The sequence below is a fragment of the Dromiciops gliroides genome, chromosome 3 (assembly GCF_019393635.1).
Source record: "Dromiciops gliroides isolate mDroGli1 chromosome 3, mDroGli1.pri, whole genome shotgun sequence".
NCBI classification, from domain to species: domain Eukaryota; kingdom Metazoa; phylum Chordata; class Mammalia; order Microbiotheria; family Microbiotheriidae; genus Dromiciops; species Dromiciops gliroides.
In genome coordinates this window covers 388,042,232-388,068,729 of record NC_057863.1, presented here as the reverse complement: position 1 = coordinate 388,068,729, position 26,498 = coordinate 388,042,232, and the positions used below count along the sequence as shown (strand labels likewise).

At 41.1% G+C, this 26,498-nt stretch overlaps 1 protein-coding gene across 1 annotated transcript in view; it reads left to right on the top strand.

The window, feature by feature from the left end:
• The window catches only part of SCTR (secretin receptor), a 92,775-nt gene that overhangs the window by 1,030 nt on the left and 65,247 nt on the right, over positions 1-26,498 (top strand). The window contains exon 2 of the mRNA XM_043995166.1: positions 12,816-12,936. Coding sequence (XP_043851101.1) covers positions 12,816-12,936 — 121 coding nt within the window. The remainder of the gene's footprint in view (positions 1-12,815; positions 12,937-26,498) is intronic.

Genomic DNA, 26,498 nt, shown 5'->3' with positions numbered 1-26,498 from the left:
TTTCTATTCAGAAAAGTCCCTAAAGTAGCTTAAAACCCTGATATCCAGGAAAATCTTTCTTAATGTTTTATTGATAGTCTTCTTGCTGTGAATTATGACCTTGCTTCTTCAATTGATGAGTATGAGAGATCCCCCACAGGGCCAATTCAATCAATAACTTCAATGTCAATTTCTATGCCAGAAAAGGTTTTCTTTCTTTCTTTCTTTCTCTCTCTTTTTTTTTTTTAGTGAGGCAATTGGGGTTAAGTGACTTGCCCAGGGTCACACAGCCAGTAAATGTTAAGTGTCTGAGGCCGGATTTGAACCCAGGTACTCCTGACTCCAGGGCCGGTGCTCTATCCACTGCGCCACCTAGCTGCCCCCTCTCTCTCTCTCTCTCTCTCTTTTAAACTGGCATGTCTGTGACATTTTTGCAGAAGTCAGTCATGCAAAGCTGCTCTGGTTAATGTTTTCAGCTCACCTGCATTGTTGATTAAGGTCACTGCCAAATGTCCATCCTCACTCTTCACTGAAAATGGAGAGAGGTCACCACAACACTTCTGATTCTCAAACCCGGCTACTTTGCTAAACACACAGACACAGACACACACTCAAAGGCACAAATAAAGAAACAACAACAAAACCGCCACCAACAGCAAAATACTACTATGAATGATTTGAGGTGATTCAAAGTCTAATTGGGAAGTTAAAACTGAATAATTTGTCCAGTTTAGTATGACACTTGGTAAGGAAGCATCTTTAACCTTGGTTCCTCTGCATTTCCTTCTTGCCTGTTTGTAGCAGACTTCCTATCATTGGAGACTAGTTCATTATCTCTAAGACATCAGGTATAGAGTGGGAAGATGATCTCAAAAAGGCTTTTAAAAATCAAATGAGAGAGAGAGAGAGAGAGAGAGAGAAATCAAATGAAAGAGGTAGAAAAAAATGGGAAAAGAAATGAGAGAAATGAGAGTTATGCTGAGAAAAGAAGCACAAAAATTGACTGAAGAAAACAATTCCTTAAAAAAAAAATACAATTGGCCAAATGGGAGAAATCAGGTATAGAAATTCAGGGCTAGAGGGATCTATGAACATGAAGAATTTTAAGGAACATGGGAAAACATGTCTGAAGTGATATACACTGAAGAAAGCTGAACCATAAAAGCTATTGATATACTCAAACACGACTTCTAGATAAATGAAGACTACTTTAAACAGAAACAAAGCCTAACTAATTTTTTAAAAAATTACCAATGACATTGGTAATAATTTAGAGAGTGGGAACCCTTCCTTTTAACAAATAAGGTGTAGGATTGTATTATTATCCATTATGATCTCTCTTTTATATTGTTTTGGAAAATTGCACATTATGAGAGATGTTTTTGAAAACACATGGGGAATTGTATCCAAAAAAAAGAAAAAGAAATCAGAGCTTTCCTTTCAATACAGAGGGGGCTGAGGCACAATTTTAGTTTTATTCTAGGGTAGGAAAACAAATCTTCTGTATTTTTTTATATGAAGAAACTGAGGCTCAGGAATCTGCAGTGCCCAGCCACTAATTGTGATCTTAGGCAAGTGAGCAAGTACCGCTTCATTCCTTTGGGTTTCTATTTCCATGCCTGTAAAATGAAAGTTTAGAGTAAATTATACCCAAGGATCCTTCTAGTGAAGATTTGAACCCAGATCTCCTGCTCCCCATCTAGTGCTTATTCCACTATGCCATATATTTTATTATAACAGCTGTTCTAAGTTTATGGGAGAAATTTTTCATTCATTTATATATTGTTTTATTGTTACCTAATGGTTTCACGTATATTAAATCATTTACCCAACTAGATTGTGAGCTCCTCCAACTATAAGGAAGGGACGATGCCTTATACTTATTTATATTACACACATTGCCTAGAATAGAGATCATACTTAAGAAAAAATTGCTGTATTAAATTAAATTGAATGGAAAATTCTTTTGTTGTTGAGTTGTTTCAGACTCTCCGTGAGTCCATTTTGGGTTTTCTTGTCAAAGGTACTGGAGTAGTTTGTCGTTTCTTTCTCCAGCTCATTTTACAGATGAGGAAACTGAGGCAAACAGGTTTAAGTGGCTTGCCCAGGGTTGCTGGATTTGAATCAGATCTTTCCAACTCCAGGGCTGCTCTATTCACTGCACCACCTAGCTATTGTTCACTACTTCCCCACCATCCCTTCCCTATGAAGGAATAGGGCACTTAGGTGGCACAGTGGATAGCGCACTGGGCTTGGAATCAGAAAGACTCATCTTCATGAGTTCAAACCCAGCTTAAGCTGACCCTCAGCAAGTCATTTAATTCTGTTTTCCTCAGTCTCTTCACTTGTAAAATTAGCTGGAGAAAGAAATGGCAAACCATTCCAATATCCCTGCCAAGAAAACCCCCAAACTGGGTCACAAAGAATATGAAACAATTCAACAATAGCAAAAATAGGGAAATGTTTTTCTTTAAACTAAAGTGACTTAAATTAAGTGGAATTTTTAGAATACTTTGAGAATTGGGGAATCCATGTGGAGCTGCTGCTCACTTCCCCCACCCCCAACAACAAACAGAGCTGAGAATCTTTTCCAACAGAGCATCAGAAGCAGTTTCCTCGGTCAAACTAGATGTCTTTTTTTTTTTCCAGAAGAAACAGATATAATGATTCACTTTCCAAGGAATTTGGGAAAGGGCAAAGTGGAGTAAGAATGTAAAATAGTCAGGTTAAAAATAGCTCAAAATGTCCTCTATATTTTGTTTGGTTAGGTATCGGATTAGAGGACTGCCAAGGTCCTATCCAATTCTAGAATTCTAGAATTCTGTGATTTCCAAGCTGCTGCTGTCCATCAGCAAAAAATAATGAGAAGTAGTTTTTTCGGGATGTTGGTTTTTGGGGTTTTTTTGGCAGGGGGGAATAGCCAGTGTCTATCAAGTTATGAAGAAGTACATAGAAATAATTAATACAGGAAAACCACTTATAAACACTGATATAATGACTAACTGCTGCCAATGGGCAGTTAAGTCAAAGAACCTTGGGAATAGCAGCAGCTTCCCCTCCCCCCCTCCCCTAAGATTCCTGGCCTTGCTTCCAGTCTTTTCCCTGCATTTAGGGAAACAACCTCTGTGGCCATTAGAGCTAGCTATGTCTACCAGGTGTGGCAGCCAGAGATTCCCCAGCTGCCACAGCTACTGAGGATCTGGAAAATAGAGTTCTCACCACTCAAAAGGCTTAGTACTGTCATATGGCTCAATGTCAGAAACCCAACATGACTTTATTAATGGAAACGATATTAAATGATGCCTTACTGTTGTACCCTGAGGACCGCAGAGCCTTGCTACATGATTTGCACCTGAAACCTTCTATATGCATTATATCTATTATTAGAATGTGAGTCTCTAGAGAGCAAGGACTAGCTCTGCTTTTCTATTGTTTGTCTAGTATTTTGCACATAAGGATGCATCCTTTCTTCTTCCCTCCCTCCTTCCCTTTTCTTCATTCTTTCCTTCTTTTCCTCCTTCTCTTCCTCCCTCTCTCCCTTTCTTCTTTCCTTCTGCCCTCTCTCCCTCCTTTCCTTCCTTCTTCCCTCCCTCCTTTCCTTCTTTCTTTCCTTTCCTCCTTCCCTTCCTCCCTCTCTCCCTTTCTTCTTTCCATCTTCCCTCTCTCCCTCCTTTCCTTTCTTCCTCCCCTCTTTTCTTTGTAGACCTAGCACTTGCTTTAACTTGGGTTTTGGTGGGCTTATCTTATAGGCATTGATCTGATATGTGGTCTATCTTTGTAATAACAATCCTGTGTTATTATAAGATTCTACTGTAATATTGATAATGTAATTTTGGGAAAGCATAAAATAATTGTGGGACTTTAGTATGTGCTGATTAGGGAACAAATAACAGAATAACTCATGCTAATTCAATTGATGCAAGCTTTCCAAAGCATTTGCCTCACAGCAACCCTGTGAAGTAGATATTCAAGAAGCCAGCCTAGCTACTTTTCTTTTTAAATTGTCTTTTTCCTATTTCTTGCAGAAAGCATGTATTTTAGTACTCTTGTTCTTTCCCCCCCTTTCCCACAAATGATATATTCCTGTGCCCTGGAAGATGTTGTCCAGCTGTTGAAGTCTGCCTACTCTAAAGTGACCCTGATGTAACCTTTAAGTTCATGTCCCTGTCCAAGTAACTCCTTGTGTTTTATAGCCGGATGCCTAGATATCATGGAAAAAGATCTGGATCTACTCGATATCCCAACTCTCTTCAGTGTAATACTCTCTCTTCCTGTTTTCAGGTGTACATAAAATACTTTGATTCATTAAGCTCTTGGAAAATGCCTGGAAGGAGGAAGGAAGGAAGGAAGGAAGGAAGGAAGGAAGGAAGGAAGGAAGGAAGGAAGGAAGGAAGGAAGGAAGGAAGGAAGGAAGGAAGGAAGGAAGGAAGGAAGGAAGGAAGGAAGGAAGGAAGGAAGGAAGGAAGGAATAAGCAATTATTTAGTTTTTACTATGTACAAAAACGTGGTAGGAATGAAAATAAAACATTAAGACAGTCTCTGCTCACAAGGAGCTCACATTCTAATGATGGAGGTGGTGGTGGGAAACAACATATATGTTTAATTTGCAAGTCAAAGGGAAAGTTCCGGGGGCAGCTAGGTGGCTTGGTGGATAAAGCACTAGCCCTAGATTCAGGACAACCTGAGTTCAAATCTGGCCTCAGACACTTGACACTTACTAGCTGTGTGACCCTGGGCAAGTCACTTAACCCTCATTGCCCCATGCAAAAAAAAAAGGGGGGGGAAGATCCCATGGTTTTTAGGATATGACAACAAAACAGATGGTAATGTATCTTTCCTTATGTAATTTCTACTGATAAATCATATCAGATTGTGTGTGTGTTTGTGTGTGTGTATGTGTGTGTGTTTTGAACCATTCCACAGTGCCAAGGACATTGATGGCAAAACATTTTCTTTTCTGAGTCTTAAGAAACTATAGTGGGGCAGCTAGGTAGTGCAGTGGATAGAGCACAGGCCTTGGATTCAAGAGGACCTGAGTTCAAATCCGACCTCAGACACTTGACACTTACTAGCTGTGTGACCCTGGGCAAGTCACTTAGCCCCAATTGCCTCACCAAAAAAAAAAAAAAAGAAAGAAAGAAAGAAAGAATGAAAGAAACTGTGGCTATGGCTACAGAAGCAGTTGCCAGGCTATGTATCCACAAGAGCTGCTTTCTGAGATGATGGCTACAAGGGCTAGGCTGGAAGCAGGACAGGTATTCTTGGGAGTTTTGTCATTCCTGGAGGTCTTGGGCTTAGCTTTAGAGAAAGAGAGAGAGGTAACATGGTGTGAAAAGAGCTGTTATTTCTATTATGTACCAGGCACTGTGCTTAGCGCTTTATAATTATTATCTCATTTGATCCTCTTAACAACCCTGGAAGAATGGCACTATTAATATCCTTATTTTACAGATGAGGAAACTGGTGCAGACAGAGGTTAAATTACATGCCCAAGGTCACATAGTAAGTATCTGAGGTCAAATTTGAACTCATGCCTTCCTGCCTCTAGACCTAGTATTCTAACCATTGTAACACCTTGCTGTCTAACAGATTGTGGCCTCAAAGCCAGGAAAACATGGATTCAAATTCTACCTTCGACACATATTGTCTGTGTGGATGTGGCAGCTGGGTGGTGCAGTGGATGGAATACTAGGTCTGGAGTCAGAAAGATCTGAGTTTGAATCTAGACTCAGATACTTACTAGCTGTGTGACCCCCAGGCAAGTCACTTAACCCTTATATGCCTCAGTTCTTCATCTGCAAAATGGGTACACGTTGGAGAAGGAAATGGCAAACCACTCCAGTATCTTTGACAAGAAAACCCAATGGACAAGTCCATGGAGTCATGAAGTGTCGGACATGACTGAACGACCAAAACAAATGTGACCCTGGGAAAAGTCCATTGGCCTTTCTGTGTTCTAAACTGGTGGTGTCAAATCCAAATAGAAATAGGGGTTACCATATGTAAGGATCCCTGTGGGTGACATATTGATTTAGAAAAATCACATGATTATGATTACATATATACATATGTGTGTGTTTGTTTACTAATCCATCAACACATTAAATTCAGATAGGAACCTGTGATTTCAGGGAATGACCTTGGAGGTACCAATATACATTGACTGAGGTACCAATATACATTTCTTCATCTGGGAGCTCTGTGTTAAAATTGTATCTTGTTCTGGTCCCCCTGTCCACCGCTCCCCTTCTGGCAGTATAGTATTTTTATAAGTAGCCCGTATAAAAGGGCAATTGAAGGAAATCAGATTGCAAAGGGGAACCTGGACGTCATATACAAACCAAAGATACCACAGATCAAAGGAGCATAATTTATAAATTGCATCATGTAGTAACCAAAATTCACATCTGCGTAATATGTGCTGAATCAGGAGAAGCCATCTGGGCACTGCTGCAGGGCCTTCCGGTTCTATCATTTGTAAGTCCCAGACAAATTTCAGACGTTCATAGGAAAGACCAGCAGATCCCAGAACGGTGTTGATAAGTTTGAGATGTCATTAAACATTTTAGCTTTAGTTTCACTGACAATTTTGAAATGATTTGGATATGTAATGACCTAACCCAAGGTGGAACACATAGAAGTTAGTCTGTTCCCAGCCCCCCTCCTCCCCCCTGCCAAAAAAAACACAATAAAAAGGAGACCTCATGGGGCAGCTAGGTGGCACAGTGGATAGAGCACCGGCCCTGGAGTCAGGAGTACCTGAGTTCAAATCCGGCCTCAGACACTTAACACTTACTAGCTGTGTGACCCTGGGCAAGACACTTAACCCCAATTGCCTCACTTAAAAAAAAAAAAAAGAAACAAACAAAAGGAGACCTCAAACTCCTGCCTTCTGAGCATTCTTCTGTCTCCATGGGGTCCATGCTACCTGGTACTTGCCATCTGTAATCATGATTGAATAAGATTCTTTGCCTCTCCTCCTTTTCTCCATGCTGCCTATGCCATGTACCACTTTTGCAACTTGTCTTTGTACTCTTTGTGACTTTTTAAAGTGTGATTGTAGCCCTATTTCCCACAGCCACTGTGGGCTTTCCAACCCAAAGAACTGCATGTCCACCCCCATTTCATAATTTTATAAATCACTTATCAATTCAAACTCCCCATAATTATGGGTTTGGTCCCTCTCTGTTTCTCTATAGATCAATATGTTTACATATCTTTAATTATTCCTGTTTTTGACAACTCTACTTTCATTTTTTGAAGGGGGATTGTGGATTTTCATTTTATCCATCTTTTAAAAGTTTAAAAACAGCATGCCTTTTCAAATAACCAATTATCTGTGATAAATAGTAACAACAATTATAGTTACATTTACATAGCACTTTAAGGTTTGCAATGTACTATCTCAATTGATGCCCACAACAACTCTTCAAAGTAGATGTTATTCTTATCCCCATTTTGCAGATGAAGAAAACTCAGTCTGAAAGGGATTAGATGACTTGCTCAGTCATAGAGATAGTGTCTGAGTCAGCATTTGAATACAGGTCTCTCTGACTCTAAGTCCAGCACTCTGTCCACTATGCCCTCAAGCTACCTAAGAATTTGATTTTAGTCTGTGTGACATCATGGAAGGGCTCTAGTTTTTTCATGGATTGTCAAGAAAATTCTCTCTCTTCCTTCTCCCCTACTCAAATTTATTTAAAATATAACCTCTTTGCTTCCACTAAAGACCTACTCTCATTGGGTGAGGGTGACCCTATATTCTCAGATTTTGCCATTAGAATAAAAACTGTGGCAGGACCCATCAAGATGGTTTCTAGTGTAAGGTTGGAGACAGTTGTATATTTGTCATCTGTGAACCAGCAGGGTTAAGTTTCTAGGTGCTCATTAGCAGAAGACTGGCCACTAGATGATGTATTGATGAATACATTTTTTTGGTCATTGAAGTTCATGTGGAATTAATTTGTTATGTATGATGGGAGGAAAAGAGGTGGGACGGACATCTTCATCCACATTAGTACAGAGTGTGCCAAGACCATTTAAATCAAGATCCTTTTGTAGCAAGGAAATACTAAATAGATTAATTAGACAAAATAAATATGACAAATAATACTACTGGGGAGAGGAGAGAGGGAGAGAGGGACAGAGGAGTAGTTGTTGCAAAATCGAATCAAACAAGGATACCCAAATTGCCCAAATTTAAAACAATCACTGCTCTAGAAAATGCCAAGTTTCTAATATCATTTATTGGCATTTCCACAGGGATAGACCCTCCAAGGACAAAATAACCAACGTTCCATTCTCTACCCCAGTGGAGGGCTATTGGCATCTCACAGATGACCCTGCCAAAAAACCAGATCAAGCATTCTGGATCAGAGCCACTTTCTCTTCCCTTTCCCACTCCCCATCACCTAATTTAAATGCTTGTTACTATACTTTAACAAACTGAGGTTACATTCTACTGACCTTCACTCAAGCTCACCTAGAGAAGCACATAACCCACGGAAAAACCCATAATGATTAGATCCTATCAGTCTGGTGATTACATGACAAACAAAAGGCTGGCTCTGACCAAGACCATAAGTACATCAAATTACTCTTCTAGGTCATACCTCCAACCCATATAGTCCAACTTTCTATCCCACAAGGCATACCAGGAGATATTTTATTGTCTTCATTTCATCATCAATTATTGGCTTACTTAATAATAAAATGTGAGAAGTTAACAAGGGCATAATTCAAACATCTCTACTTTCACTAAATTGTCCCAATGTTTGTGTATTTAGCTAAATTCTTCTAGAATCTTTTCCTCTTTTTAACCACTAAAACTTCATAGAACAAGTTCCATAGATTTATTTTATGTTGTACAAATTAGTATTATCTTTTGATTTGTCATAAAATCACCATGTTTTCAGTGTCGAGGGAAGCTCCACCATTCTGAAAGTATTTTAAGATTTGGCAAATCAAATGTGGTTCACTAATTTTCATGATTTTGCAGACTTCAAACATTTCTTTCCTAAACCTTCAATTTTAAAGAATCCTCCTTTTCAAATAACTAACTAATGAGTTAAGTCTCAATGATAAAAGAAAGAAAACTCCCTCAAACTCCTGTAATACCTACCTCAATGAATTGCTGTGAGGCTCAAATGAGATAATGTATATAAAGTGCTTAAAAGTCAACTGCTATTAGTGTAAATATAGAAAATCGCCCTGGGAAACCATCCTCTTCATCATTTCATATAACACAATAGTATTCCATCACAATCATATGCCACAACCTGTTCAGCCATTCCCCAATTGATAGGCATCCCCTCAATTTCCAATTATTTTGCCACCAAAAGAAAAGAGCTACTATAAATATTTTTGGAAAGTTTCTTTCCCCTTTAATCCCTTTGGGGTACAGACCTAGTAGTGCTATTGCTAGGTCAAAGGATATGCAGCTTTTATAGTTTCTCTAGTTCCATAGTTCCAAATTGCTTTCCAGAATGGTTGTATCAGTAAACAATTTCACCAACAGTGCATTAGTGTCCCAACTTTTCTATATCCCCTTCAGCATCCTTTTCTGTCATGTTAGCTAATCTGATACATGTGACATGGTACCTCAGTTATTTATTTGCATTTATCTAATCAGTAATAATTTAGAGTATTTTTCATGTAACTATTGATGATTTTGATTTCTTCTGAAAAACTACATGTTCATATCCTTTGATCATTTATCAACTGGGGAATGGTTCTTATTTTTGTAAATTTGGCATGGTTCCCTATGTATTTGAGAAATGAAGCCTATATCAGAGAAACTGGCTGTAAAATTTTGTTCCCAGTTTCCTTCCTAACGTTGACTGCATTAGTTTTGTTTGCAAAATATTTTTAGTTTCATGTAATCAAAGTTATCCATTTTACTTTCCCTGTTCCCTGCTATGTCTTGTTTGATCATAAACTTTTCCCTTATCCATAAATCTGATAGGTAAAATTTTCTAGAAGTATATTTTTTCACTTTATTTTTCTTGCTTTTTTCTTCAACATGGCTAATATGTAATTTAAAAAACTTTTTTTTAAAGCAGGTCCTTCAAGAATGTCTATAGGCTGATTTTCCTAGGATTGATATGGAAGCCTTCTTAACCCCTCTTAATTCAGTGATCTCTCCCTTTTAATTATTTCCTATTTATCCTGCATATAGCTTGCTTTATATGTATATGTTTGCATGTTGTCCCCCCACCAGATTGTAAGTTCCATGAGGGCAGGGACTATCCTTTGTCTCTTTTTGTATCCCCGGCACTTAGTACAGTCCCTGACACATGGTAGTCAATTAATAAATGTTTATTTATTGATTATTATTTAATAGATTAGTTTCTGCCCTCCACGAATATTTAAGTATAGAATTCCTTTTGGGGGGTAGAGGGCAATGAGAGTTAAGTGACTTGCTCAGGATCACACAGCCAGTAAGTATCCAGTGTCTGAGGCCGGATTTGAACTCAGGTCCTCCTGAATCCAAGGCAGGTGCTTTATCCACTGAGCCACTTAGCTGCCCCCTATGGAATTCCTAAATGTTGTTTCTTGCAAAGCAGCACCATTTATGAATGGTGGCAAGTAGGCCTGTCTAGTAAAGATGATTCATGGAGTCCATTGTGCCACCAAAGAGTGATCTTAGTTAAGAGAACAAAATATTGACACTTGATGAAGGTAATAGGATCTCTCACCTACCACATAGCCTACTCCCCCACAACCACTCTCATGGCTACCACTCTACCAACCAAAGTCTGGGCAGAAATTCTTTCCCCTGCAACTACATATAAAAAATAATCAGGCTTAAAAAAGAAGTATTAATGTTATGTTAGAACCTACCCCACTGGAGTATATGAGAAGCACATTAATAGAGAAAAAGTCAGCTGGGTGGTCAAGGGAGAAGGGGAATGTGGAGAATCAAGAAGAGAGCAGGACTGAAAGTCAAAAAGCCCTAGGTTCAAATACCACTTCTGACAATTTATAAACTGTTTGATAGAAGGCAGACTGGGTAGACTTAATCTAGGCCCTCTCCCACGAAGGAAAACAATCATACAAACTGGAACTGGAAGGGACATTAGAGACCCTCTAGTTCAGCACCCTCATTTTATGGATGAGTGAAATTAGGCCCAGAGATGGGGCATGATTTTCTCAAAATGACATTGCTGTCAAGCATGAGAAATAGAATTTGAATGTGGGCCTTGTAAAGTCTAGTTTGGTGTTTTCCCACTATACCACACTAACTCTTTTTTGACTCATCTTTCTGGATTGACCAAGTGTTTTAACACAGTCTGGATTGTGCCTGATCTCAAACAATCCACATATATGGTCATATTCTACTTACATTTAAATGTGAATAAATGTGGCTTTTTGGGAGAATTAGAAAGCATCTAGGGAATTCACATCTAGCAAAACAATGAAATCCTACAGTGAAAACCTGAGTCAAGAAGAGCCAGGAAGTTGTCCTTTTGTTTCCCATCCTTTTCCCTTCTCCCACCCCCACCCCCATTCCCAATCTCTTGCTGAACTCCTTCCTAAAGCTTAATCTATGTAAGGTAAATCCAACTTTCTCTCAGATTCTCCTGAGACAGGGGAAGTGGTTAAGTGTTTAACTTCCTGAGAGTTTGTCTGCATACAGAGTAAACAAAGGAAGTTGAGATGTCAACAAAGCTGAAATGGAAAAGACTAAGTGCTAAAAGTTAGTATTGAGTGTCTGTAGAGATGGCAACAAAACAAGTACTTCATTGGAGTAGGTGCCACCAACACACTTAAAAATCATATTTGCTCTGGACAGATCCTCATAGGCCTTACAATCCTCTGGGTACTTCTCCATCCCATGACAATGGCCTCCATGCTATTTATTGCACAAAACATCCCATCTTCTAACACCTGGCATTGTTACTGGCTTCCCTCATGTCCCATCTTCTAAAAGTAATCCTTCCCATTCCCTGTTAATGCCAGTGCCTTCCCTCTGTTCATTGTCTTCAATTTATCCTATATCTAGAATATCTTGTTTGTACATAGTTGTTTTCATGTTGTCTCTCCTATTAGACTGTGAGATCCTCAAGGTCAGGGATTATTTTTTGTCTTTGTTTCTATCCTCAGTGTGCTTAGCACAGTACCTGACACGTGTTTGTTGTTGTTCTGTCACATTCCAAGTTGAAATTGGGAAGATTTGAGTTCAAATCTCACCTCAGACATTTACTAGCTGCATGATCCTGGGCAAGTCACTTAACCCCAATTGCCTTAAGACATCCAGGACCATCTCCAGTCATCCTGATATATATCTTGCTACTGGACCCACATGGCTCTGACTGAGAGAGTGAGGTTAGTGTCTTTGCACAGCCCTTCCTCACTTAAATCCTATTCACTGCAAGTCATGATATCACCCTTATGTCATGGTCCTCTTGGAGAAGGAGGGACAAACAACAACAAAAACAACATATTCTAATTTTTTGTGACACCGTTTGGGGTTTTCTTGACAAAGATACTGGAGTGGTTTGCCATTTCCTTCTCCAGCTCATTTTACAGATGAGGAAACTGAGGTAAACAGGGTTAAATGACTTGTCCAGGGCCACACAACTAATAAGTGTCTGAGGCTAGATTTGAACTCAGGTCTTTCTGACTGCAGGCCTGATACTCTGTTCACTACCCCCTAACTGCCCCCACACTAAGGCACATACTAAGCCCTTAAAAATGCCTGTTGACTTGACTTGATAAGCCCCGATTTGGATAATGGACTCCTTCCCAAGGATACTGAGTACATCATAGGGGACAGTAAACTGGTCATGTGATATGAAGATAGTAATTGGTGTATCTGGCTTTGGAAATTACAGGTTGGTGCTCTCCCTCCGGTCTGTGATTTGCTCCAAGCGCTGTGGAGGGACAGAGACCAGTGCCTTCACGAATTGCGCAAAGAGTGGAAGAACAACTCTGAAAATGAGCCGCCCATATCAGGTACCCAGCAAAGTATTGTCATGTGATCCTCTTGCATTTAGCTAGCTCATTGGCCCCAGGTAGATAATGTACCCAAATGGACATCCTTTGGATCAAGAAATCCACCTTGTCTTCTTGATGGCTACAGTTGGATAATCTTTATAGTACAGATCAGATAAATGCCAAATACCCAGTTCACTCAGCCTATGTACATGCAGCCTCAGTTTTTCTCATAATATAATTTCTGCTGGGGGCAGCCAGGTGGCACAGTGGATAAAGCACCGGCTCTGGATTCAGGAGGACCTGAGTTCAAATCTGGCCTCAGACACTTGACACTTACTAGCTGTGTGACCCTGGGCAAGTCACTTAACCCTCACTGCTCCCTCCCCCCAAAAAAAGACATAGGAGATCAATATAACCTCTGCAAAAGTATTCCCACTAATCTCATGATTTCAGAAAAGAAAAAAAAAGAGAAAAGTGATATACTAAGTCTTCTATTTATCATACCTACTTCCCTGTCACAACACCATTGCCATTGCAGTCAAAGTCTGGACAGAGATGCTTTTTCTCTGAAACTATATATTGTGTAATTTAAGATTCTAAATGCGGGTTCTAATCTGTTCCCCTCGTTTGGGGGGAAACTGACTAAAATCACTGATAAAACAAGTTTAGGTTTTTAAGGGTTTATTGAAAGATAGAAAGAGAAAGATTGAGAACAGAATTCCAACAGCCTGGCATTCCTATCTTTCCTCAAATTTCCTGTGAAGTCCTCTGCCGTCACCACCACCATCAACTCAGGAACCAAAAAGAGACAGAGCTCTCCATGCAGGCCCTCTTTCCTCTTTCCTGTCCCCTCCCAGAAAACAGGAGGCTCCTCAAGTTGATTGGCTGGTAGCCTTGGTGGACAGTATCCATGTGCAAACGTTACTTCCTGATGCCAGGGAAAAGCCATAGGGCCTTGCCCTCTGAGGCATTCTCCTCATGGTGGAGCTTTCCTATAGTAAGTCTCCAGTAGGTGTCGTCATTCCAATCATTACAATATAAAAAGAACAAGATCGGGGCAACTAGGGGGCAGCTAGGTGGCATAGTGGATAAAGCACTGGCCCTGGATTCAGGAGGACCTGAGTTCAAATCCGGCCTCAGGCACTTGACACTTACTAGCTGTGTGACCTTGGGCAAGTCACTTAATCCCCATTGCCCCACACAACCCCCCCCCCCAAAAAAAAAACAAACCTAAAACAAAACAAAACAAAACAAAAGAGATCGGGGCAGCTAGGTGGCGCAGTGGATAGAGCACCGGCCCTGGAGTCAGGAGGATCTGAGTTCAAATCCGGCCTCAGACACTTAACACTTACTAGCTGTGTGACTCTGGGCAAGTCACTTAACCCCAATTGCCTCACTAAAAAAAAATAATAATAATAAAAATGTACTGATAGAGCAAGAGCCAGCTTGGGTAGTGTGTCGTTTGAAATATTTTGGGGGTGCCTATCTCTGTCCTAAGTTATAGGGAACTTAGCTGGAGTTTATAATATATTGCTACTTATAAATTAGAAGCTATAGCACCAGTCTTTGGCATTAAGCATTTATTAAATCATATTAAATGTTAGTTAAAAAAAAAAGAGCACATGGTTCTGAAAGTTCAGAAACCCTATATTATCTAGGATAGAGAGGAGACCCAGGGGAGATGTGTGGTTGCTCCCTTCAGCATCCCAGCCAAGAAAGAGCCAGAGGGCAGCGTGGCAGCCCCCTCCAGCATCCCAGGCCGAGAGAGAGGGAGAGAGCGAGGGAGAGAGAACAACTCCCCTTTCCCCAAAGATTTTATCCTCTCTCAGGTAGAGGTGTGTCACTGCACCTTGACCCAAGCTAATTGGCCAGTAACATTCAAGTCCATTGATTGACTTGACTTGAGGGTGGTCCATATCAAAATGAGGAGTGCCCTGCTGCTCTAGGTCTGTGAAAGACAGACCCTCCAAGGGCAAAGCTTTAAGGTACCTGTGGTTCTAATCTCTATTGTCTCTATTCAGAGTCGGAGCTCCAATTTTACTGACTCTGGACTGGCCTTAAAAGAGACCAGGCAAGGCTCCCTCAAGTTGGATGGGGTGGGGGGTCCTCAAGTGGAGGGTCTGGGAACCCTGTGTTCCCCAGAAACCCATTATTTTCCCACAGTAGTCATGGGAAACAGAGATGGTATGGAGAATTGGCTAGGGTTCAGTGCTTGTAGTCAGGAAGTTCCAGATTCAGATCTCACTTTTGATACTAACTGTGCAACCATGGGCAAGCCATTTAATGTTTCTGATTTTGTACTTTTTCTTTATGTATTTATATGTGAACAGGTTGTTTCCTTTACAAAATGTAGGGTCTTTGACGTCTTATTTGTCTTTCCCTCCCTAGCACCTAGCACAGAGCTTAGTATGTAATAGGTTACTCAATAAATAATATAAATTCCAGCTATTATTATTACAAAGTAATATATTGAAGTCTACCAATAATCCAGGAATAATCTTGCCTTTGACACTTACTAGCTGTGTGACAATGGGTAAATCACTTCATCACTTTGAGTATCATTTTTCTTATTTGTAAAATGAGGCTAAGAATACCTGTACCTACTTTATAAAGATGTCACAGGGGCAGCTAGGTGGCTCAGTGGATAGAGCACGGGCCCTGGAATCAGAAGTACCTGAGTTCAAATCCAGCCTCAGACACTTAACATTTACTAGCTGTGTGACCCTGGGCAAGTCACTTAACCCCAATTGCCTCACCAAAAAAAAAAAAAAAAAAAAAAAAAGATGTCACAAAGCTCAAATGAGTTCACGTTTGTAACATCCTTTGGAAAATTGAAAGAATTTTACAAATGCTGATTAGTATCAGTTTGACAAGCATGGCACGTGAGTTTGGGGATGGGTACCTCTTCTCACCAGGCAGGAAGAAAGGATGCAGTGACTGCCATTCTAGCCCTATTCTGCTCAATCCCAGACTCAGTTGCCATATTCTCAGAGATGTACAAAATTTATGAAACCTGGCTGAGCGCCAGACCTTCCCAGAAAAAAAAAAGTAATCTGAGGGAGTGATGGAGACAAAGATAAAAATCCTGTTGTTTTTCTTGCTCTCCAGATGAGAACACCATCTGGGGTGAGCGTCCACTCTCACCCAAAGCAAGTTGGTAGTTTGAGTTTCCTTCTTTTAGACAGCACAGAATAAATGACTCAACTGCTCAGAACCAGACCATTTGGAGAGGGAAGATGAGGGCAAAGGGGATGCTACTGGAGAGGACGGAGGGAAGCGGATTAATGTTTGAACTCCAGAAGAGTCACAGGAAGCCCCTAGTTGTGGAGCTGTCATTGAGCCCAGGCATACTTATCACAAATAAAAAATTAACTCTTCTCCTATTCTAGGTTGTTTAGCTTTGCCCAAGGCCTTTCCCTTTTTTTTTTCTTGTGAACTTCTCAGGGTCACCCTAATAATTACTTGGCTGGCTATACTGGGCAATTTATAACTGTGCCCCAGGACAAACACAGGAAGTCCTCTGGGTCCATCTACCCCCTTCAGAGAATGGTGTCATAATTCCACCCAATTCAGGTCAACAGACACCTTTTGTGTTCATAGTAATGCATTGTCCTAGGTGCTGGGAACATATAAATGGAAGAGGTCATAATTCCTGCCTTCAAGAATCTTACAGTACAGGGACAGCTAGGTGGCACAGTGGATAAAGCACCGGCCCTGGATTCAGGAGGACCTGAGTTCAAATCCAGTCTCAGATGCTTGACACTTACTAGCTGTGTGACCCTGGGCAAGTCACTTAACCCCAATTGCCCTGCCAAAAAAAAAAAATTAAAAGCCCAGCTCAAAGGCTACCTGACTAAGAATCTTACAGTAGCTAACACTGACACTGTAAAAAGAATCCAGGTGGTCCAGTGGATAAAGTACTGAGCTTAAAGTCAGACAAGTTGGCCTCCGACCCTCACTAGCTGTTTTATGTTGGGCAACTCACTTAAACTAGCTCAGCCTTAGTTTCTTCATCTGTAAAATGGGAATAATAATTGTATCTACCTGACAGGGCTGTGGTGAGGATCAAAAGAGGCCACACATGTAAAGAAAGTGCTTTGGAAAAATTAAAGCTCTATAGAGAAGCCAGCTATTTATAATAATTATTATAATTATAACAACTTCATTATTAGAGATTGCACCCATCCATTCACTTGAGCCTCCCAATAGCCTTCTAAGAAAGGTACAATAGGGACTATTATCCTCATATTACAGATGAAGGAACTAAGGCTGAAGGAAGTTAAAAACATTTGTTTTTGGTCTTGTGCTAAGTGCTACTAAGGGCTGATCCCAAGCCCAACACTTTTACCCCTGCTTCATCTAATGGGAGAGATGGGAAGTATGCAAAAACATACAAATGCAAATTAGAATATAATCAGCACAGTGAAGAGGTCCAAACAGAATGGTATATCACATCAGAACTGGACTTTGAAAGAAGGGAAGGATTTCAATAAGTTAAAGGTTAGTTGTAGGGGGCAACTAGGTGGTGCAGTGGATAAAGCACCGACCCTGGATTCAGGAGGACCTGAGTTCAAATCTGGCCTCAGACACTTGACACTAGCTGTGTGACCCTGGGCAAGTCACTTAACCCTCATTGCCTGCCCCCCCCCAAAAAAAAAAAGTTGGTTGTAAAGATTCGTTGGTTCCGAGCATTATGGGATTAGCAAGAGTAAAAACATAGAATCAGAAGATAGGATGACAATGCGGAATGGAAAAAGAGTACTTTTTTTTTTTTTTTGGTGGGGCAATGAGGGTTAAGTGACTTGCCCAGGGTCACACAGCTAGTGTCAAGTGTCTAAGACGAGATTTAAACTCAGGTCCTCCTAAATCTAGAGCTGGTGCTTTATCCACTGTGCCACCTAGCTGCCCCCAAAAGAGTATTTTTAAATTAGAAAGTAAATTCCAGAAAAGGGTCATAGTATGAGATGAGGGACAGGTAAACTGGAACCAAACTGTGGAGGGCCTTCAATTTTGGGCTAATGTTATATGGTAGGCAATGGGGAGCCACTGAAGGTTTTTTAAAACATGTGCAATGGAAGATGACTCCATTATTTGTTTGATGGATGGAATGGGAAGAGGTAGAATAGAATCATGGAGACCAATCAGGAAGCTAAGATATTACTCTAAATCAGAAAGTTAATTAGCATTTATTAGATACCTACTATGTGCCAGGGATTGTGCTAAAGAAAGGGAAAAAAAGGAAAATTTCCACCCTCAAGGAGCTCACAGTTTAATGGAAAAGATAGATAGATAGATAGATAGATAGATAGATAGATAGATAGATAGATAGATAGATAGATAGATAGATAGATGATAGATAGGGTAGGGGCAGCTAGGTGGTGCAGTGGATAAAGCACCAGCCCAGGATTCAGGAGGACCTCAGTTCTTACAGTAGGGAAAATGATAAGTAATGATTCTAGTTCCAACCAGGTAGAAATAGAAATACATTTATACACACACATATATGCATATGCACACATGTGTAATATACACATATATGTTATATACACATACATATTTCTACATGTGCATGTGTATGTGTGTATCTATATTTCTACCTATATGGAACTAGAATCATATATATATATGCACACACACATATATATTTCATTTTAAATTTTTTGTTTATTTTTAATTTATGCAATAAAACAATATTTCTATAACATACTAGAAGTTTTAAAAATAACTGCCCATGAGTCTACAAATGTATTATGTCCAACTTGCTATTCCTTTTAAATATATCATAGTTGTTATGTAAATTTCTTTTTTTCCTTTTTTTTCTTCCCTCCCTCCCCACCCTGAAGATAGCTATTAAAATTTTCCCCCATATGTATGGAAAATCCAGGTGGAGATATCTAGTAGGTGGGTGGAAATGCAAGACTGTAGTTCAGATTAGCTGATAGAGCTATAGATATAGATTGGGGCGTCATCAATATATCTGGTTGTGGTAATGGGTAAGATTGATAAGGGAGCTCATATAAAGATCAAAGAGAAGAAAAAGAAGCTGAAGAACAAAGCCTTGGGAGCCATCCCCTCTTATGTGTGGGAGGAAGGGCAGGAGTCAGAAAAGGAGACCAGAACAGGACAGTCAGAAGAGTCAGAGGAGAATCAGCAAAATCCAGCATGCCAAGATGAAAGAGGAGAGCTTCAAGAGGAAAAGACTGGTCAGCAGCATTGAATACATCACCTAAGTCAAGGAGGATGAAGACCGAAGAAAGTCACAATAAGAGAGTGTTTGCTAATCTAACCCTATAGAGGGCATGGTCTTGAACATCTCTTGTAGGAGATGAGGAATGAATCCATGGTGAGAAAGTTGATGCAGTGACTCTAGGTTACTTTTTTGGAAAAAGAATTTTGGCAGTGAAGGGGAAGAAAAATATTGCATGGTACCTTGAGGGGGTAAATAAGTCAAAAGAAAACCTTGAAAAAAAAGAGAGATGGGATACCTTTGTAGGTAAAGTGAAAGAAACTAGAAGAGGGAAAAACTGCACAGGCAGGAAGAGAAAGGAATGATGAATGGAACAAGAAGAAGGCAGGAAGGGATAGGATCAAAGGCATATGTGAATAAGTTAGTTTTGGCAAGAAGGGCAGACTTTATCTTCTGAGACCTTGAGAAAGAGGAGAGAATGGGAAGAGACATTTAGAGGCTTCAGAGTGTGAAGAGATGGAGTTAAGAGAGATCATATCAGATGGCCTTCATCTTTTTTTAAAAGTGGGAGGATGAGAGCCTTCTGCTCAGAGTAGAGATGAAATTGGGCACTAAAGGAGAAGAGAGTGCCTGTAATTACAATTTTGATAGGTAATCAATGATGAAATAATAGGTGATCACTAAGAGGAAAATAAATGATTGCAATGCAATAATGAGGGCCCATTTAAAGAGAGGATAACTGCATAGTTGTATCTTCCACATACCACAGGTCTGACCATGTCCTTCCCATATTCAAGGAACACCAGTAGTTCCCTCTTGCCTCTAGGCCAGGGATTCTTATACTTTTTTGTATCCTAGACCCTTTTGTCAGTCTGGTGAACCCTAGGGACCCCTTCTCAGAATAGTATTTTTAAATACCTAAGATAAAATGTACAGCATCACAAAGGAAACCAGTTATATTGAAATACAGTTAAAGTATTTTTTAATGTTCACAGATCCCCAGATTAAGAACCTTTGCCTCAGATAAGAAATAAGCTTTAAAGCCCTTCACTAGGTAGTTCCAGGCTACTTTCCCAGGCTAACTGCACATCATTTTTCCCTTCACAAACTCTACACTCCAGTCAAACTAACCTGTTGGCTGTTTCCTACATGCAACATTCCATCTCCTCTCTCTGAAATTTGACACAGGCTGTCTCCTGTGCCTGGAATCCACTCTGTTTCACCTCTAACTCATAATTCTTGGCATTGTTCAAAGCTCAGCCCCTGTGCTACCTCTTGTGGTAAGCCTAACCTGAGCTTCTCAGTTGTTGCCTTCTTTCCAAAAATTATTCCACATTTTATGATGTCATTTTTGGTGTGTGTATAGCTTCCCCCCCCTCCCACCCCCAGCAGAATATAAACTTCTTCAGGGCAGGAACTCCTTAATTTTTGTCTTTTGTGTCCCCAGTGACTGGCCCAGTGCCCTATGCATAGGAACTTAAAAGATGTTTAATAGATGAATAGATGAACTGAATCGTCCAGTTAGACTGGTCCCATGCTTGGTAGGCCAATAGCATCTTGTAAGTAAAGAAAGTAAGATGGTTGAGGTTATCTAGGTTTGGGGATTAACAGGACAGAAAGTCTAAGGAAGAAAAAGAAAAGAAGTCCTAAAATTCAAAAGTAGCTTTTCATTGGTTCAAGCTTTGTTAGGGAAGAAAACAAAGTCAGAACAGGGGTGGTGGATGGACTAGGAAAATAGGGGATGATCAAAAGTCTCAAGATTATAGTGAGAAGGAAGAGCAGGTTCTAGAGGAATGGGGTATTGGCAGAGGTAGGACAGGCAAAGTGCCTGCCTTTGGCTTACTCTTTGGAGGAGAATGTCTTTCCTTCCCCCGATCAGGAGTTGTTTCTACTGTGGCAGGGCAGGATTCCCAGCTAGACGCTGGGAAAATTGAGAAATTTTTTTCTTTATTGTGCTTTTATTGCAGCTCTTTCAAATCTTTTCAAGCCTTTCCTGGCTCCCTAACCCTTACCTTTTCAGCTGAGATACTCTTTGGAGGAGAATGTCTTTACTTAAGAGAAAAATTAAAACCTAAGCAATTCACAATGGGTTTCCTCTTCTTCCCTCTTCCTCATCTCATAGCGCTCAGATACCTTCTGCCACTATCTCTTCCTTCATCTCTGTCTCACACTAAGAAGGGGTCTTGGGGGGCAGCTAGGTGGCACAGTGGATAAAGCCCTGGATTCAGAAGGACCTGAGTTCAAATCTGGCCTCAGACACTTGACACTTACTAGCTGTGTGACCCTGGGCAAGTCACTTAACCCCCATTGCCCTAAAGAAAAAAAAAAAGAATGGAAGGGTCCCCTAAACCAGAAAGCCCCAAGGTGGTCAGAAAAACTCAGGTGATAGAACTTGGAAACCCTGAGGGAATACTCAGGCTAGCCCAGTTCCATGGGCTCTGAGGTTCCTAACTCTGTTTTCAAAACTTAGAGAAGTCGGGGGCAGCTAGGTGGCACAGTGGATAAAGCCCTGGATTCAGAAGGACCTGAGTTCAAATCCGACCTCAGAAACTTGACACTTGCTAGCTGTGTGATCCTGGGCAAATCACTAAATCACTTAACCCTCATTGCCCCAAAAAAAGAAAAAAGAAAAAAAAAAGAGGTGGTCTTACTCCTTCCCTTTACATGTATAAGCTATCCCATTCTATCCGGTCTCCTCTAACGCATTAGCCGCCTGTAATCTCTACTCTATCACTTCAATTTCTCTCTGTCTAATAACTCATTCCCTACTGCCTACAAACATGCCCATGTCTCCCCTATGCCAAAACCCCCCTCACTTGCTCCTTCCATCCTCAATGCCTCTGTCTCTCTTCTGCCTCTTGTGGCTGAATTCCTTGAGAAGGCAGACTACAACAGGTGCTATCTATCACTTTCTCTCCTCTCACTTTCTTAACCCTCTAAAATCCCGCTTCCATCATCATTCCACAAAAACGGCACTCTCCAGAGTTACTAATAATTTCCTAATTGCCAAATGCAATGGTTTTTTCTCAGTCCTCATTCTTCTCAACCTCCCTGTGGCCTTGGATACTATTAATCACCCTCTTTGCCTTGATAGGTAAGCTTCTCGCTAGGTTTGTTGGGACACTACTCTCTCCTGGTTCTGCTACCTATCTGACCACTCCTTGGTCTTCTTTGCTGAATCCTTATCTAGGTCATGCCCTCTAAGTACAGATTTCCCACAAGGTTTCTCCTGGGCCCTCTTCTCTTCTTCCTTTTTACTACTTCCCCTGGTGATCTCATCAGCTCCCATGGATTTAGTTATGGTCTATGCTGATGATTCTCAAATCTGTTTATTCTGCCCTAACCTCGCTGCTGATCTCCTGTCTTGAACCTCCTTTCAAACATCTTGAACCAAGATGTCTAGTAGACATCTTAAACTCAACAGGTCTAAAACAGAACTCCTCCAAACACTCCCTCTCCAACTTCCCTCTTACTTTTGAGCGGAGGACACTGAAGCTCAGTGAGATTAAGTGACTTAGATTACTGATAAGTAGCTGAGCCTATACTTGAGCCTTAGTCTTCAGGCGACCTTGTTAGCCCTTATGGGTAAAACTGCCCTAGATTATCTTTTCCTAAGAGAAAGAAAATGAGCCAAAATAGCTCCACCCAGAGGACCTATGCCTTGCGGCCAGGGTGGCCGCTGGGTATATGACCTGCCAGGTCAGGTCAAGTTCTTTGACTGATTTGTGGCAAAGGAGCCAAGTGAACAAGTTGCCATGAACCAAAGGAAGGATCACAGCATCACAGACTTGGAGCTGTCAGAGATCTTAGAGACCAACCAGTACAGCCCTTTCATTTTATAGAAGAGAAAACTGAGGTCCAAGAAGTTGAGGATTGCTCAAGGTTAAGACTCAAACCCACATCCTCTGACTCCAGATCCAGAAGCCTGTGTCCCTCTGTGAGTTGTGGGAGAGCCTTGTTAGCTGCGACAACACCCTTGAGATGATGGTGGGGGTGGGGAGCAGCACTCCTTCCTCAGGAGTGAAGGGAGAGGGAATGTTCCCGAAGGGTTTTGTTTTACTGTTTTTGGTGGCCTAGCAGGAAGCTCACTATTGATCCCAAGCTGGGGAGGAAAGAGTTAATGCTTACAAAGAGCAGGATGGCTGATAAGCAAGGAGGGGGTGGAAGGGAGTGGGGGAGCCAAGGCAAACTGGAACCTTTCCCTCTGGGTCTCCATGGGAAGATAAGGCAGGCATAGGGGACCCTGGTGGGGATTGGGGCAGAGAGTGATTTATCATATTGGCATAACCTCCCAGGATTGCTCATGCTTCATCCCTTCCTGCTCCAGATGTCACTTAGGTTTGATATATTTCTCTACAAATATTCCAGGTCCAGCACCCAATGATCCCTGAGTTCATTTTATAAATAACAAGGATTATGAAGTTTGTGTTTTGGGGCAAAATTGGACAATAGGACAGACTATGTCCTTTCTCCTGCCTTTCTTCACTCCTGAAACTTAACTAGGGCTTGGGATGAAAGGACTACCACTAATAATAAATAGATAGCATATATAGAGAGCTTTAAGGCTTGCCAAATGATTCGGTTTTGTTATTCATTTGATCCTCACAATAAAACCTGAACCCCTGCCTGCCCTCAAGGAGTTGGCATTCTATTGGAGACTTGGGGAAGAGAATTTGGGAGAGAGTAGATGAGTAACTGATGAACATAGATGAGTAAATATACAACATACACATTGTTATTGATGGTGGTCCTTCATTCTTGAAGAGGACCAATAATGTCACAGGGTGATGGCTTGATTTCTGTGGGATTTAAGTGAGGCAGAGCTGCACAGTCATCAGCCTCACTCTCTCCTCCAAAGTCTAGTGGAGAGACAAAAGTCGAGGTGACTGGCAATGGCCCGGGATGCAGTGGATGACCTTTCTAAATTAAGGTGCTTCCCAGGCCTCAGTTTGTTTGAGGCAATACCCATTAATCTCAACAAGAAATTGTGGACTCATAGATTTAGAGATCAAAAGGATCTTGGAAGTCAACTACTCCATCCTTTTCATTTTATTGAGGAGATCCCAAAGAGGTTGACTAAAGGCACACATTAGGAAACAGGATGTGAATTCAGGGCTTTGGCCCCCAAACTGGCACTCAGCTGAGAGGGATAAGAAAGGTCTCATGAAGGGCAGCTAGATGGCGCAGTGGTTAAAGCACCGGCCCTGGATTCAGGAGTACCTGAGTTCAAATCTGGCCTCAGACACTTGACACTTACTAGCTGTGTGACCCTGGGCAAGTTAACCCCAATTGCCTCACTAAAAAAAAAAAAAAAGGTATCATGAAGGAAATTATATTTGAGCTGACACTGGAAGAAAGCTAAGGCTTTTTAAGAGCAGAGGTGAGAAAGGAACGCATTCCAGGCATGAGGAACAACCAATGCAAAAGCATGAAGATGGAAGAAGAAATGTCTTACTAGAGGAAACAATGAGTAGATTTTTAGAGGTGGCTAAGTGTTACAATGGGTAGAGTACTGGGCTTGGAGTCAGGAAAACTAAAGTTCAAATGCAGCTTCAGACACTTACTAGCAAATGTGACCCTGGACAAATCGGTCTGCCTCAGTTTCCTCAATTGTAAAATAGGGGTAATAACAGCCCCTACCTTCAAGAGTTATTATGATGATCAAATGAGATATTTGTAAAATACTTAGCACAAAGTAAGCACTTTAATGCTTATGTCCTTCCTTCGTAGATCCTTTTGACTAGAACATAGACTGTGTGAAGGAGAATAATGTGAATGAAATTTGGGAAGGGAGATAGGTGCTGGATTGTGAAGAGTTTTAATTGGCAAGCAGGAATTTATTTTTTATCCTAGAAGAAAAATCAAACTGGTGAACCTTCTTGAGCAGGGGAATGGTATTATCTGAGCTGTGATTTAGGGATGATATATTTTTTTAAATGAGGCAATTGGGGTTAAGTGACTTGCCCAGGGTCACACAGCTAGTAAGTGTTAAGTGTCTGAGGCAGGATTTGAACTCAGGTACTCCTGACTCCAGGGCCGGTGCTCTATCCACTGCACCACCAAGCTGCCCCTAGGGATGATATTTTAAGACAGAGAGATTGAGAGGGAGAGAAAGGGAGAGGGAGAAGGAGAGAGAGAGAGAGAGAGAGAGAGAGAGAGAGAGAGAGAGAGAGAGAGAGATATCGAGATCGAGATCGAGATCAACAAGAGGCTACTTCATTAGTTCAGGCAAGAAGTGATAAGGGTCCAAACTAGAGAGGTCCCTGGACATATGGAGAGATGGGATAGATTTGAGATGTTCTGGAGGTAAAAAAATGACAAGACTCAGCAAATGATTGCATGGGGCCTGTGTGTGTGTGGAGGAGAATTGTGAATCTAAGTAACTGGAAGGATGGTGGTACCACTATCAGAATCAGGAAAGATTGTTGTTATTTTGTCTTTCATTTTCCAAGAGAACCATGCCATCAGTTATGACTTGCACTGAAGTGGATTTAAGTGAGTGAAGGCTGTGCAAATTCACTAGCCTCACTCTTTCCTCCAGAGCCATCTGGGTCCAGTGGCAAGATATATACATCAGGACAACTGGAGATGGCCTAGGATGTTTAAGGCAATTTAGGTTAAGTGACCTGCTTGGGGTCACACAGTTAGAAAGTGTCCGAGGTGAAATTTGAACTCAGGTCCTCTTGACTCCAGGGCCAGTGCTTTATCTACTGCACCACCTAGCTACCCCATTAGGAAAGGTAGGAAGCAAGAAGGGCTAAGGGGGAAATAATGATTCTGTTTGGGACATGTTGAATTTAAGATACCAATGGGACATTGAAGTGGAGATGTTCTGCAGGGCTGGAGTTCAGCATAGAGATAGGGGCTGGTTGTGTAGAGTTGCGAATCATCTGATTAGAGATGACAGTTGAGCTCATGGAAACTCCTAATCAGGCATATATAGAAAGAGGAGAAGGCTCCTGACAGAGCCCATGACTGGGGGGAGGAGATATGGATGATGATTTGTCAAAGGATACTGAGAAAGAGTTATCTGATAAGTAGGAAGATAGTTAGGAGAGAGCAGTGTCACCAGAACCAAGGAAAGAGAGTGCCCAGGAGGAGACTAAAAGTAAGGAAGTAACCAAGAGGTCAAGAAGAATGAAGACTAAGAAGAGACTCATCCATCTCAAGTCTGCTCCCACACCATCCCCTATGATGCTGCTCCACGTTCTCATTGCTCTAGGCTTGACCACTCAAGCCTGGCAGGGTGCAGCTGCTACCCAGAAGCTCTCTCTGTCCTGTTTATTTGCTTCTCCCACTCTCTTGAAACTCCCTTATCTGGCATCTCATCCACTCAAGGCCAAGTTTCCTGTGGTCAACTGTGCTGATGGGATAAGAAGAGAAATGTCACCCA